The 15,228-nt window shown below is 34.9% G+C and overlaps 1 protein-coding gene across 1 annotated transcript; it reads left to right on the top strand.

The window, feature by feature from the left end:
• The first annotated feature begins 6,633 nt into the window (after window positions 1-6,633).
• LOC105061368 (NADH--cytochrome b5 reductase 1) lies at window positions 6,634-14,134 on the top strand. The gene is made up of 9 exons (XM_010945390.2): window positions 6,634-6,892; window positions 7,512-7,653; window positions 7,767-7,857; window positions 8,045-8,122; window positions 12,839-12,919; window positions 13,022-13,111; window positions 13,285-13,350; window positions 13,626-13,712; window positions 13,880-14,134. The coding sequence occupies exons 1-9, from the start codon at window positions 6,784-6,786 to the stop codon at window positions 13,970-13,972; spliced, it is 837 nt and encodes a 278-aa protein (XP_010943692.1). The 5' UTR covers window positions 6,634-6,783; the 3' UTR covers window positions 13,973-14,134.
• The last annotated feature ends 1,094 nt before the right edge of the window (window positions 14,135-15,228 follow it).

The raw sequence follows: 15,228 nt of genomic DNA, 5'->3' as shown, positions 1-15,228 counted from the left end.
GGCCTTCGTGCGAGCTAGCACTCTCAGGAAGGTGGATCAGATCAGGGCTTCGAGTGGATATTCTGTAGAGGCCAAACGTTCTGTGCGGCTGTTCGACATCAGAAAGAACTCGATACCATATTCATCAGCAGTAGTGATCATCGACCCGCACGAAGATAATGAGTTCCAAACTCATCTGATCCGATCTAATGGTTAGATCTGATCTAGGGCATTACTGTGATCGATGTAGATTTTTTCTTTAATTTTAGATTTTAATTGCATGTAAACTTATGTCATAAATCCTTATTTGGTAGTTTAAATATGATCTTATGCATGTAATGTAGATTAAATAGTTTAACCTAATATGATTTTGCTGAAAATTTTAAAATTGCATGCATAGAACTGCCAGTTTTTCTTACAGTATTCTAAAATTTTTCTCTTACTGGGATAGTGGTAGCTCGACATGATGGGAATGTTGAGTCGGTCGTCGTTCTAGAGATGGAGAAGGAGATCATTGCAGGGCACAGTGACTACATTTGGATGGCACTATGTGCGGCACCAGCTCTTCCATCACCGGTTGCTGCTATTGTTATTGTGTTTACTGCTGTTGGAGGCTGTGCACTGCCTCCGTCAGCATTTTCACCTACTGCACCAGGGCAGTAAATTGCTGAGCGTTCGCGGTGACGACCGGACGCGAGATCAATCAATGCCTCATAATCGATAGTGTATGGACAATATGCCGGCGATGCTGTAGAGATCCTAGGGTCATTCACTGAATCACTATATCAACAATCCTACCATCCCCAGCCATCCATCTGAATCTAAAAACATGCATAGAAGAAGATATTGACTAAAGAAACAACAATGATACTAGTTTCCTATGCCAAACAAATCATCCACACCGTACTAATCTATCATCAGCATGCTCCAAGAATCCTGGAGGTCTAAAAGTAGTTTTATGGCATGTCTCAGCATTAAAGCATCCTAATGAATAGATACCAAGCCCTCCAGATCGGTTGACATATTGTATCTCATGCTAGAAAGTGAACCCTTCGAAATAGATCCATGGTACCCTACAAGAAATCTCACATCATGTTTTCAACTTGATTAGTAACTCCTGTAGGTAAGAAAGAATTAGCCATAAAATATGCTAGCATAGCACTCAATAGTGACTTGATCAGAATAACTCTGCCCATCATTAAGTAATATCGAATTTCATTGCCACCCCTTCAAACAATCTTGGAACCTCTAAGTTAATGGATTATATTGTGGTGCAGAAGAAAAGACATCATTAGTTTCATATTAGTTGTGTCAAGAGAAATTCTAGCTTATATAGGAGAGGACCATCCTTCCCTTTGAGATCCTTTTTAAGGAGTAAAATCATGAGACCCAATCTATAGGAGTACACAGATTTTCCTTCACATTATTAGAACCACAACAAAGTCCCCCAATCAAAGAGGATTTCGATGTATATAAGAGTTCTATAGTTAGTCGAAGCAGAGCTCGACCCCTATCTGGTGCATCATTATTGTCGATAAGCACTCGATTTGACACGTGAGGTACTGTCCGCTCTGGTCCATGAGTCTTAAGATTTTGTCCTTCAAAAGATGCCTCGTGTGGAAAAAATGTCCGTTAGACTTACGGTTTTGCCCTTCAAAAGATGCCTCATGTGGGAAGGATGATTTCTTCCTTATAAGCGCGAAATTCTCTTAACTCACAATCGATGTGAGACTATTGATGCCATTCATATTATTAGAATCATAATAGGTTACATTCAAAAACTCGAGAACGTCAACCTATAATAGGTATTCCTAAATATTGCTAAGCTCCTTCACATGCTTCAACACCAAAACAAGCTTTATATGATACTTGACACGGGGATCAATCTTGGACTAAATATATTAGAGGATTTATGAATGTATGTTGCCCCGACGTCCAACAATAATCCTCAACTAATCTTTGTAGCTCTACAACATTGATCAGGGGAGCTTTAGCAATCAAAGGGCAAGCAACAGCAAATAACAAAAGAGATGGTGGTCGAGCAATTGGCGTTGGCTGATACACTCAAAAGAATTTGACTAACATTTAGTTCCAACATTCCTGTTAGAGCATCAGTGTATAAGATAAACAGATGTGATGACGACAGGTAGCCGAGGGACAAACCGATATTTAATTGAAAGAACTCTGTAAGGGTCCCCATTAATTAATGGAGAAAACGACAGTCCTTTCATACACTCTTTTATCCAACTAGTCAACCCATTGTGAAAACCTACCTATAGCAATGTATATCAAAGGAACTCCATGTCCCGATCATATGCTCATTCCATCTTCACCTTAATAGCCATGGGATTTCTGATTTTTGGAGCTCTTATTAGATCCATACATCATCAGAGATATCTCGACCTCTTACAAAAGCCTCCTGCGCTAACCTGACTAAATCATTTAAAATAGATTGCATTCTATTGACTAAAATCTTAACTATAATTTTATATGGTTTCGTACAGAGGTTAACCGGCCAATAATGACATGGTTCAAGAGCATATGTTTTTTTTCTTCTATGATCTCAGCTATAATCTTGGCCTAATTCTTCTTTTCCACGCAAGGGTCACGAAAGCATGTTTTAAAATTCCAAAACCAGGTGCTGTGGGCCTGAGTAAAACCATCGACGGTAGCTAGTTTCTAACTGCTACACTCCGTAAATCCCCGGTCACAGCCGATCGCTGGATCACTGAGCTTCTTTCCAAGGCCTCGAGCAGCAGTTTCCTAACGCCAAATCCCAACCTCCACCATTCATCTTCACATGCTCCCCCTTCAACCTTGATCTCACTATAATCCCTAGCCTGAGGCGCCGACGCAGGGGCAAAATAGGGACAAGGCTAAGGTCTAGGAGGGACGCGTACTGCTGCCCGTAGTGCCGCTGACTGCTTGGGCATTCTTGCGGAAGGTCCTAAAACTAGGTCGGATGATACCCATCCAAATCTAATTTAATATCTAAATTTATTTATATATAAATAAAAATTTAAATATTTAACTAAAATTTATATTTATATTCATATTCATATCCATAAATAAATAAATAAATATATATATATATATATATATATATATATATATATATAGATAAATAATTATCTAATTCATACTCAAATATTCAATTTTCTTTATAATCTTATTTAATTTTATATAATATTTATAAATTTATAAATATATGTATACATAATTATATTCTTATTAGTTTATTTTATCATCTATTTAGTAATATTTTTAATTTTATAATTATAAAATTTAATATTTGACTTATATTCATTTACATCCATACATATAGGATCTAATTTATATTTCTATCTATTTAAAATAAATATAGATATAAATTTTTACATCTAATTAATATATATGTTTGTCAAATAACATAAGTACAAATATAAATATATTAATATTCGATCTATATCCAAACCGATCTTGGGGCCCTTTGGTCGTCGAGCCACAAAGTCATTGAGGAGGATCATTGGCGCATGCTGTTTGACTATTATTTATATTATATTATTAGTTTCGAGCCCGCACGTTGTGTGTGGATTCTAGATCATATCATTCATCATTTTTTAAAATTAATTATTTTTTACACTAATAAATCAATAAGGTAAAATAATGTTCATCTAAATTCTTGATATCAACCCATATTTTTGATTATATGTGAGTAGATTTTAATTATAAAAATATAATAATATCATGATTTAATCACATCATTTAATTCACAAACTTGAGCTCCAATTCAATAATTTAATATTATAATATTTTTTTATTTAATTTAATAATATTTTGTAGATTTTTTTTGATCTATATGGCATTCATAGGTGATCAATAGATGCTTGAACAGCTTAACTTATTAATATATTTTTCTTTTTTTGCTTTCTGTTTATATATATATATATATATATATATATATATATATATATATATATATATATATATATATATATATATTAGATTGCAGCAGTGACATGGGATGGGATATATTGTAAAAGGCAATCTGAGTCTGCGACCAGCGACACGACAATCAGAGGTGGGTTCATCTTCGCGCACAAAAGCGAGTGCATGTAGAAAGAGACCCTCCACTTCAAGAGAAAATTCCGTAAATATCATTAGGAGAGCCTGCCCCCCAACAAACCCCGTTTTAGAGGAGAGGCGGCCTGCACCAACTTACCACCAAAATTTCTTTCTGCCACTAATTTTCATTTACCAATTACTATATTGACCTGATGCTTGGATGCTAAATCTACTTGATCCAGTTATGCAACTCGATTGTTTTTCATTGCTTATGGCACTAAGGCCTAGTTTAGAGATGGATAAGAATTTCAGCTCAGTAGATTTCAATTTCTACCAGCTTAAGAATTTTTTTAAATAAATATAGATCACCAGGGACTCACCTCACCTTTCTAACCAATGCCCACTCCCAATCCTCATGGGGCTGAATGGATACCAAAAGATTGAATGGGTTCTGTTACTCCAAGACTCTTCAAGATTGATGGCTTTCATGACTGCCTCATTCCTAGCTCTTTTTCTCCATGAGCTAGCCAGGCCCACATATGTAAGATATATTTCATAAATAGATTCTATCATAGGTCTAAACAAGTCAGGTATTTTTCCTAGCAAAAACTGACCAGAATAATTAAAAAACAGCTTAATCATAACAACTATAGGTACAAAAATTCATGAAGGATTTAATGAACTTTTCAGACTTGAAATGAGATGACCTTGTTCCATTTCATATGTCTAGTGGGATAATTTTGTATTTAGGTGCTGCAACAAAGAGATTGTTTTAGAGAAATTCTTTATTATTTTCTGCGCGATATCTTTATATCCATAAAAAATATAGAAGTTAAGCTTGCTTTTGTTAGATATTTAAATATTTCTATGATAAATCTAATGAGATCTTTCTTTCTTAAAAGGGCTAAAACATGCCAGATGTCTATAAAAGAAAAAAATTGAAGTTTTTTTAGAGTTTAGATTTTAGTTAAATTATCTTGAGTTGAAGTTTCGTTGCAGCCATTTCATTTCATTGCACATGCATAATAGCTAGCTCATATAAAAAAAAGGTTTAAAATTATTTTTCACAAATGATTTGCTTTGAACTTTTGGGCTAAAAAGCTCTCACTACCAAGTGAATGCACAACATATTAATAATAGATCTAGATATTCAATAAGTCAATGCATACATATGAAAATATCTATGCTATGGTATAAATAATTCCTATCTAGAAATAATTCTAAACATTGAATCTTGTTAAATTGATCTCAACCATTTATACTGGGCACCAAAAAAAAATCCATTCTTACGATCCATCTAATTCGGTGGACCTCTCTTATATTTCAATAACCATGTATACTGTAAAATTTATTAGTGAATCATGATTGTGTGTCCTAAGCTTATGTTTGATCTCCTGTGCATGTGCTCATTGATTTATCTCTTGAGGCACTCAAATCCTACTTGAGTGTTGCTTGTCTCTTGCTCATTTCAGTGTCAACGCCCATTCCAATCCCACTCTCCTTCCTCTCTTTTAACTCAGAATCTTGTCCAACTCCAATTCTCTTGATCCCATATCCATTCATAGGATCATGCTGTACCTCGAGGAACATTACTTCATTTTATTCGAAGTTTAAACTTAATTGAAATGATTTAAATGCGCATATGGATGTTCTTTCTCGTAAACAAAGGAGCTGAAAGCTTTCATTCCAGGAAAGAACTTAACAAGTAACAGCAGCATGTTACATAACAGACTCCAACCAGATTACAAACACAAATGGAACTACTCAGTTACAGTGACCCCATTCCTCTGTATTGAAAAACCCACTGTCAGCTAGCAAAGAAAGAACTGAGAATCCAGTCTAAAATAAGACATACAAAAAATAAACTAAAACTCACATTCCTTTAACTCTCTGTTCGCAAGTAGAGAGAATGCTGAAAATCAATATTCAATGAGACACTATCTTATAACACCAACACCAAAACAAGGGCGTGGAGATACCATCACACAACAATAACAGCAAAATCTTAGCCGTATTCAACTAACAGGTAGATTTTGATCCTGACTCCTCCTAACTCCCATGCCCTAACTGTCAGCTTGCAAAATGGAGAATAGGTCGGGATGGATAGGATCATGAGCACTCCATGTTTATTTTTACTAAATTTTATAAATAATTATGAGAGCTAAGATATAATGATTAAAAAAAAAATTCACAAAAAAAAAAAAAACAACAATAATCGACTAATTTTTATTAAAAAATATGATATTTTTGCAAAGTTTTTTAAAATAAAAAGCAAAGTCAAGAAGAGAGAGAGGCTACTGGTGGTTGAGAAGAAAACATATCCCTCCTGCCCCACCCATCCACCATTGACCAACCATCACAGCTCCGGTGAGTCGTTGCAAAGGGTTCCCCACACTAGAGATCCTCTCCGTCCTGCACCACAAGAGCTACTTACCAGACACCCAAAACCAAGACTCCACAGAGACTGGTGTCCAGTTCTCGAGCAAACTCTTCGGGCCCACCGAAATGGCACCGCTTATCACCACAAAAGTTACCCTCCACAGGGGAAAGGTTCCACTTTTCGGTCCCTTTTACAAAATTTTAGGGGCGGTAGGAGAGAGATAGGTCCCTTCAACTCCTCGCACCAAACCCCGATACGAGACCGGTCTTGTCTATTTCTCACCATCCCTTCTCTCCTCTCCACCAAACCTCACGCCCTCCCAGCGAATATAGAACAAAGGGAGAAGCAGAGGAGTGGATAGGAGGTTGGGAGAGTCTTCCATGATGGAGTCGTTGAATTCCCCGAGCGTCGAGATCGTCGGGATCACCGTCGCCGTTGTAGCCATCGCTGCCGGCGCGGCCTACCTCTACCTCACCAAGAAACCCAAGGGTACAGGGCCCTCATGAGTTTGGATTTGTTATTTCTTCTCTCCAACTTTGGGTTTTCTAAAAAGTTGCTATTTTTTTTTGCCAATTTGTCGTTGTGGGTGCCTCTGTTCATTCAAAGATTGTATTTTGATCATCAAATCCTGGAATTGAACGTTGTTGTAGATAAAGTGCATATTTTTTCTTTTCCTATTGGGGTGGTTGTGACTTGCTTGTCTTAAAAATTTGTTCAAGGGTTTTGTGGATGCTGAATGGTCGTTTTTTCTATCTGTCGACTGTTGGATCACCAAGTGAGGTTTTAGATTCTTATAAGTTAGATACTGTTGGAAATCACTAGATCATGCCTTTTCCTCGGGAAATGATTCAGCTCTAAAGATTTTTGTTTGTTTAATTATGTAATTCTTAGATTTGTGAAATGAAGCTTATTGAAGTAGATTGTAATTCTGTAGTTTTCTGCTTGGAGATTACATCGTTCACATCTTTGTTATACAATATGAAGGTTTTAAACTTTATTCTTTTGAATAGTAGGTGACGGTAAAGTGAATTGTAATGCTGGTCCATTGTTTGTCAGGAAGAAAACTGTATCGAAAGTAACGGTCATTTGGATGGCTTTCTTTTTCCAGGTTGCCTGGACCCTGAAAACTTCAAGGATTTCAGACTCGCGGAGAAAAAGCAGCTGTGTCATAACGTGGCCAAGTTTCGATTCGCTCTTCCTACACCTACTTCTGTGCTGGGTCTTCCTATTGGACAGCATATCAGTTGCAGGTTGGTTCATCTTGTTTACATGCTTGTCATTCGCACCCATCTCACTACTGCATTTTGAATTTGCTTGAGTGATTTTCTCATTGCACTTAAGATTCTATCATTGGTTCTAATAGGGGAAAGGACAGTCTTGGTGAAGAAGTTATTAAACCATATACACCAACTACTCTGGACTCTGATCTTGGGTGCTTTGAACTTGTTATAAAGGTATGCACGTTAATGTGATATATCTTGTGCTGATTGAACTTTGAAGCACTTGTTCTTTTAATATAAAGCTTTCCAGTTCATTGATTGATGTTTCAAAATTCTTTATCATTTTTTGCCAAGAATAACAATACCAGGATCATCTAGCATCATTCAGTCTTGCTGACTTCTCATTTTTATTATTGTGTAGATGTATCCTCAAGGAAGAATGTCTCATCATTTCCGTGAAATGCGAGTTGGAGAATATTTATCTGTGAAGGGACCTAAGGTATTCATTCTTGTTTTCCTCTGCAAAATACATGTGTTAACAAGACATTTTACAACATGAAGAGCACTATTGCATTGGGTGATTCATGTTGCAATAGATTTAATTAATTCCTCTATGCAACAGTGATGTTAAATTACTTTGTTTTATAAATTTGAGTGAATTATGTAGGATCCTTATTTTTTTTATTAAAGATAATATAGTAGACTGGTATTATACTTTTTTTGTTTTTTGGTCTAACAGTCTATACTATCAAACTTAGATTACTCGAGAAGAAGGGAGTCTGATTTTATTTGTGAAGCTGCAGAAGCTCATCATGCTCTGTACTAACACAAGTTTTTCTCAGATATTATGTCGTCGTACTCGTACTTGCTCATTTTCTTTTCAGTTCATTATATGTGCAGCCATGTTGCATGGTTGTAGGAAGTTTACCAAGTATCTAAAAGGTGCATGGTATGCTTTGACTGGTTTGATATATCAAAATTCATGTGAATGGGTGGATGGCATGGATTTGTGTGTATCGTATCTGTGAGCAAGTTATGCAGATAGTGATTTATCACACTATGATGATAAAGGACTGAGAAAATTCTTAAATTTTTGGTATGGTGTTAATTTGATTCATTGCTTAACTTATTGTTCCACTTGATCTAATTATAATAACACAGCTTTAGTTGGCTGAACTTGGTGTTGCTTTTAGTCTGTTATACGAATGCATTTTATCACTGGACATATCTTTTCCTTTATCTGGCTTTCTAGTCCATCAAACACATTATTTTGTCTAGCACATAGATTTCCAATGATGCCAGATATTGCTTTTGACCCTTGATGTCTCTAGGAGCAAATACGCTCACATGTGCTTTTCTTGCTACCCAAGACTAAGTCCATTAGGGCAGCCTGTATCAGAATTTTCTTGTTACACTGGTAGGTGACAATTTTAATGACACTTTTTAAGTGGATTGCCACAAAATTTCTGTAATTTGTCTTCTTTTTTAGGCCTTCGCTTTTGACTCATTATAAATATTCGTATATGGAAAACTTCATTATTTGTTTATATAGGTAGCCTTAGCTTGAAAACAGGACCCCTGCAGACCGCTTAGTTGTTAGATAGTTGCAGGGTATAACTATGTTCTCCCTATAAATCTGTGGTACATCAGGTGCACATAACTAACTCTCCATATCCATGGTCAGCAATTATACAGCTAGTTTCCTTGTATATTCTCCTTATGCTTCTAGTCTAATTACTTAGGGCATGTTTGGTTGGGGGAAGTTGGACTTTGAAATGGGAATGGACATAAATGATTCCCATTCAGCTATTTGGTTGAGGAGAGTTCTATTCTCATTCCATTTTTAAGGAGGAATGAGAATGCCTCAATCCCCAAAAATCCAATCCAGACTCTCCCCTAGTATTCAAATACCATTCCAATTCTAATTCTAGTCAGAACCAAATGTGTTGGGGAATATGACCATTCTGATTTCCATTCCAGTCCATTCCAATTTCGATTGTAATTTTGGTCGTGAACCAAACTCACCCTTGACGTATTGGTTGTTTATGATTACATCTAGTTGGACCAGTCTGAGCAAAGCCTATCTCATGAACATACATAGATGCAAGCATAGAGCATGAATGCATGCATTCATGCATACATGCATACATAAATATGTAGATATATATTACATACATGCATTCGTGAGTACAAGAAAACTAAGATATGGTCAACTAGATTTTAAGTCGAAGTTGATCAGGTGAAAGCGGAAGATGGTAAGTCTGATACCAATGATCTGAGCTGTTAGATATAATCTGGTACCTTTAAACTATGTATAAACAAAAAATCTTGTGATTTGGAGACTCCTAGCTTATACATCAAGTGGTCAAAATAGATAGTTTAAATAATGTGATAAACTGCCTATTTTTGTCTATTTGGTAAATAGGATAGGATCTTTAAATCACATAGATAGTAGATCACATCCAGCCAAGGGGAAGGATAGGAAGAGACATGAGGGAGGGAGATGTGAATATGTAAACAACATTTTACACCCTACCCCTCTCCCTCTATTTTGTTTTTTCTTAACTTTTATTTTATTTTATTTTATTGTGGAGGATCATTTTATTTGCTATCACATCTTTGCTATTAATTTCCCAAACAAGTATTCTTGGAATATATATCTTATGGTTAAAGATGCAAAAAATAGAAAAAGATTGAAATAAATAAATGTGAGGGGAGCAAGAAGATAATGAAGACAAAATTAAGTTTACAGAGGAGACTAACATGATAGCATGAATCTACCAATGTTGTGCAATTTCAAATAAAAAGTTTCTCTGGAGCTAGTTGTTTCACATGTACCTGAAACATTATATAACTAATAACATAATCCATAGCACCTTCTTAAGTTGGACTTAGGGATATTGACCATTTCCATTTTGAAACAAATCCCACAAATTGTGAATGCCTTGATGCTTATTTCATGCAAGTCTTCACATTTGTACATCTTTGGCACTTTGAAAATTTTCACCTTCAAAAATTCTCTTCTGCTTAGCTTTTATTTCTTCTTTTCTACTTCCAGCACCATCATCTCTGTTCTCCAATGAAATTTAGCATTTTGCTTTAGAGCTCATTGGGTTTTTTCCTTGCCCTCTGGCCATAAGGGTATGAAATCGTGAAATAAGACTTGCATGAGACTCTTTAATGTTAGATGATATTCAATAATTTTTTTCAAATGAATCAGGAAGCTCAACTTTAACCAATATCTGACCATATGCTCTTCATGATTACACCTTTAGATGATATTTAGTAGAGTCTTCCATTGTGTTGCCTTTTAGAATTGGTCCTAATGCAGCATAGTTTCCTATCACTTTATTGAGAATTTTTAAAATTTTTTTAAAAGCTTATTTTACCTAGTACACCAAATGATTTATAAAGGCATAAATGATACTGTTGCTATATTACTATGCAATTTAGATTAGGCAAAAGCAAAGCATCACATGCTTATGCTTCAGTCAAGTTGCTGAATCAAGAATGTCTAACCACCATGAAATCCTTTTCATTCTCATAAAAAAAATCCTCGTGCATTTATTTTGAATGTTTAGTTTCCTTATAGTGATTGTTTTACAAGAAAGTACTGGTTAGTGCTGTTAATCTGTTTGGATAAGATGGCGACTGGTTAAATTTCAGTTGGATCTGTGCAGATCTAAATCTGAATCCAATAGCTAAAGCTATGAGTTCCTTGGTTGCATATATAACTCATTTATTCATGGCATTCTTCAAGTCATGTGCAAATATTTTGTAGAGTGGCGAATAGCATTTCCCGATCTTTAATAAGTTACAATAATTTACTGAAAGATTTAAACAAAAAATTCTACTATATTGGGCAAGAATGGGTGATAACGAACAAAAAAAAAAAAAAAAAAGTGATTCATTGGAATATGTTTCTTGAAAGAGAGATTTATGACATTATAATCGATTTTGGCAATTTTCAAAGATCCGGTAACCCTTTGGGAAAGATGTGATCCTCATTGCATTTCTTATATGGTTTGTGTGAAATCATAATGAGAAGTTATTTTAAGTCAAAATGCAATGCTCTTGCTTAAGCCATGCTAATTTAATGAGGCCAACGGGTGCACCTCGTGTATATCAAATTTAGGAAAGATTTTGTGACTAATGTGAACTTTGATTTGGTGCAATATTTTGTTCATGCCATCTTTAAAGAGACTTGCCATAAATCTTTAAAGAGACTTGCTTCTCTTGGGTGATCACGGTATGCATATGCATCGGATGAAGAGGCTTGATGCAGTCTCCTAAAGACTCGTTTGGTTGACAGGAAGTGGAGGGGGGAAGAGGTTGTTTCTGAGAAGTGGAGAGGGGATCTCTTGTTTGGTTGGAGTTTTAAGAGGAGAGAGAGTGAAAAAAATTCTTCTCATGGGAAGTCATTTTTCACATTTCATGGGAAGTGAAAGCCCATGGGAGAGGTGGGTTTTGGCACTTCCCATGGGATGATAAGTGATGGTAATTTTTTCTTTCTCAAAATATCCTTTTAGGATCTATGGCTAAAATTTTACAAAATATCAATGAATGGTTCGATAAAATACTGAATAGTGATATAATATTATATTATATTAATATTATCTTAATATTTATATGAATATAATATTAATATTAATATTATAATATTTATTATATTTTAATATTATTTTAATATTTATACTAATATAATATTTTTATTAATATTAATATAATATTTATATTAATATATTAATATTTATATTAGTATAATATTATATTTAATATTATATTTATATCTATATTAATAAATTTATTATATTAAAATATTAATATATATTAATATTATATTAACACAATAAATTATTATGGTCTAATGTTATATTATAATATATTGATACTATATTTATATTAATATAAATATAATATTAATATTTATATAAAGTTTAAAAATAAAAAGTTATGGTCTTATATCTACTAAGAGTATAATAGATATTTTACATAGTTTTTTCAAGAAAATGTGTGCTTAATCAAACATAAACTACTCTATAATTAGTTACTTTCTCGTGATCAATCAAACATACCAAAATCCTAATTTTCAAGAAATAACTTCCTAAGAAGTAACTTCTTTCTGAAAAGAAAAATTTTTTCCGCGAGCCAAATGAGTTCTAAAAAAAATTGCCTAATTGTATTAGATGACATATGTTGCCTTCTATGCTTGTAGGGTCGTTTCAAATACCGACCTGGGCAAGTCAGAGCATTTGGAATGATAGCTGGAGGATCTGGTATAACTCCAATGTTTCAGGTGAACATGAGTTGCATTTGTTTGTGTTATCCTTGGACCTAAACAACTTATATATATTTTTTAATCTGTATACCTCAATTCCTCATTCTGCATAAATTCCAGGTTACAAGAGCAATACTGGAAAACCCAAAGGACGAAACAAAGGTTTATCTTATCTATGCCAATGTCACGTATGAAGATATTCTGCTTAAGGTAGCTTTGCCTAAACTGTATTCTTAATTAAAAATTATATTGTAGGTGAATCCTCCTCACTGCAGAATAGATTTTTGTAATTACTGCATAATATGAGTTGGTTAATTACTGGCAGATATCTATTTTTCTTTTATAAGAACCAAGTTGATTTCATTTACTGCCGATATATACAGGAAGAACTTGACGGCCTTGCCAGCAACTACCCAACTCGCTTCAAAGTCTACTATGTGTTAAATCAGGTCTACTTTATGCAGATTAATCTCCCATGGAATTTTGTATTATGTGCTTGGTTCCTGTCATTCACCTAATTCTGTTTATGCCTTGATGTGCTGCTGATATGAAGTAACATAGAAGACAGTTTTAGGAGTACCATAAATTGTCTTCATTGCACATTAGCTGTTCTTTCTGTTTATCAAATTCTTTTGCCTCTTTCTGCTTGTTAGCTCTCTCTTTATCCTTGTTATTGAGTATATTATTATCTGACTGTTGATGATTGTGCTTGTTAATTTGTCAGCCCCCCGATCAATGGAATGGTGGTGTTGGTTTTGTTTCAAAGGAAATGATTCAAGCACATTGTCCTGCACCAGCACCTGACATCCAGGTACTGTGTTTTAGTATTTTCTAATTAACAACAAGAACTTGTACATAGTTATAGCCAGGGTTACAAGAGCTGTGAAATCTTATAAATATTCTTGCTTGATTAGTTTCTAATTTCCTGATTTTTGAAAGCTTGTGCATGGTATTCCAAGCTTATGTTGTGATTGGCAGGTTTTGAGATGTGGCCCACCTCCCATGAACAAGGCTATGGCTGCACACCTGGATGATTTGGGATACACAAAGGAGATGCAGTTCCAATTCTAAGCCTTTTTAGTTTGTTGATTCTTGGCTCCGACCTCCTCAAGTATTGAAGGGGACCGTAATAATTGTTTAACCTCATCATGATATTCTGTTTTTATAGAAATGCTTATCTACATTTTTGGTGCTTCAATATTCATTAAAGAAACACAAACATCATTTGAACCACTAGTAATTTTCTAAGCCTATTGAATTTTTGTTACCATCCAAATTATGGACCTACAATGTGGTTATTAGTTCTTCATGACGGAATTCTTGCACTCCGGCACACTGTTTCACCGGCTGCAAGATGAAAGATCACTAGTTGCAGCTGCATCATACCGGCATCCATGTCTGATGAGAACTTGTGACCGGCCACCGACAAAATCATTAAGCCAGAGTATTTTTAACTTTCTAAGATCTAATCATCCAGATTATATGGTGGTCCATGGACATGCTTCTCTTCCGTGGGCATTTACAGGAGTACATGCGCATGCTTAAAAACAACAGTACGACACGTGTAGCACTTGAAGAATCACAATCTTTTGGTACAAATCTTTTGTCACTTGGTGTGCTGTGGTCCAAGTCTCTATTGCCAAGATTGGAAGATCCATTTTAATGAGAGCCATGACTCTAGATTGGACCCTAGTTTTTTACCATCCTTCAGTCTGTTACCTATAGTCTTTTACCATCCTTATCTTGTTGATTGTTGGGTAGACTTTGTGAGCTTCTTTTAGTGATGCCTGGCCGTGCGAGGACTAACACGAAGAAACTATAATTTTTGTATTTCCATTAAGATATTGTTTTTGTTAGAATAAGAGAAAATTGGAAATAGAAAACCAAAAGGTTTTTCTTCCTGGTTTGCTTGATAAATAACTTAATATGCTAAGTAGGACAAGAAAAGAAAAGTCAGGGGGAGAGGGACTACAACATGATGTATCAGCAAATGTGGGGATGTGATACCATGAGATGGCAATCTGGTTTTGAGTCACATTAAGTTGTTAGTTTACTGTCTTTTAATTATATGATGGGCAGAAATTCTAAATGGCCAATCAGATAAATGAAAGACTGCTATTCGTTGATAGACGTCATGCACATCCCAACATACAAAATATGAGGCTTCCTACTAACATTTCTCAAAAAAACGAAAACAAAAGGTTTCCTACTCCTTTACCATCAGAAGCTCCACGCTCCAATAAACAATTGCAAATGGGATCCCTGCATCCCCTTCCCTGTCTCTTCTTTCTTTTTCATTTTGGTTATATTATGCTCTCCTACCCTAT

The sequence above is a fragment of the Elaeis guineensis genome, chromosome 1, assembly GCF_000442705.2.
Source record: "Elaeis guineensis isolate ETL-2024a chromosome 1, EG11, whole genome shotgun sequence".
In the NCBI taxonomy this organism is placed as follows: domain Eukaryota; kingdom Viridiplantae; phylum Streptophyta; class Magnoliopsida; order Arecales; family Arecaceae; genus Elaeis; species Elaeis guineensis.
The sequence above is the reverse complement of the archived record's forward strand: the minus strand, read 5'-3'. Positions and strand labels throughout refer to the sequence as shown.

Coding starts and splice junctions, on each gene's coding strand:
- LOC105061368 (XM_010945390.2), top strand. CDS start 6,784: ATGATGGAGTCGTTGAATTCCCCGAGCGTCGAGATCGTCGGGATCACC. Junction 6,893..7,511: donor CCTCACCAAGAAACCCAAGG/GTACAGGGCCCT, acceptor TTCTTTTTCCAG/GTTGCCTGGACCCTGAAAAC. Junction 7,654..7,766: donor GGACAGCATATCAGTTGCAG/GTTGGTTCATCT, acceptor TGGTTCTAATAG/GGGAAAGGACAGTCTTGGTG.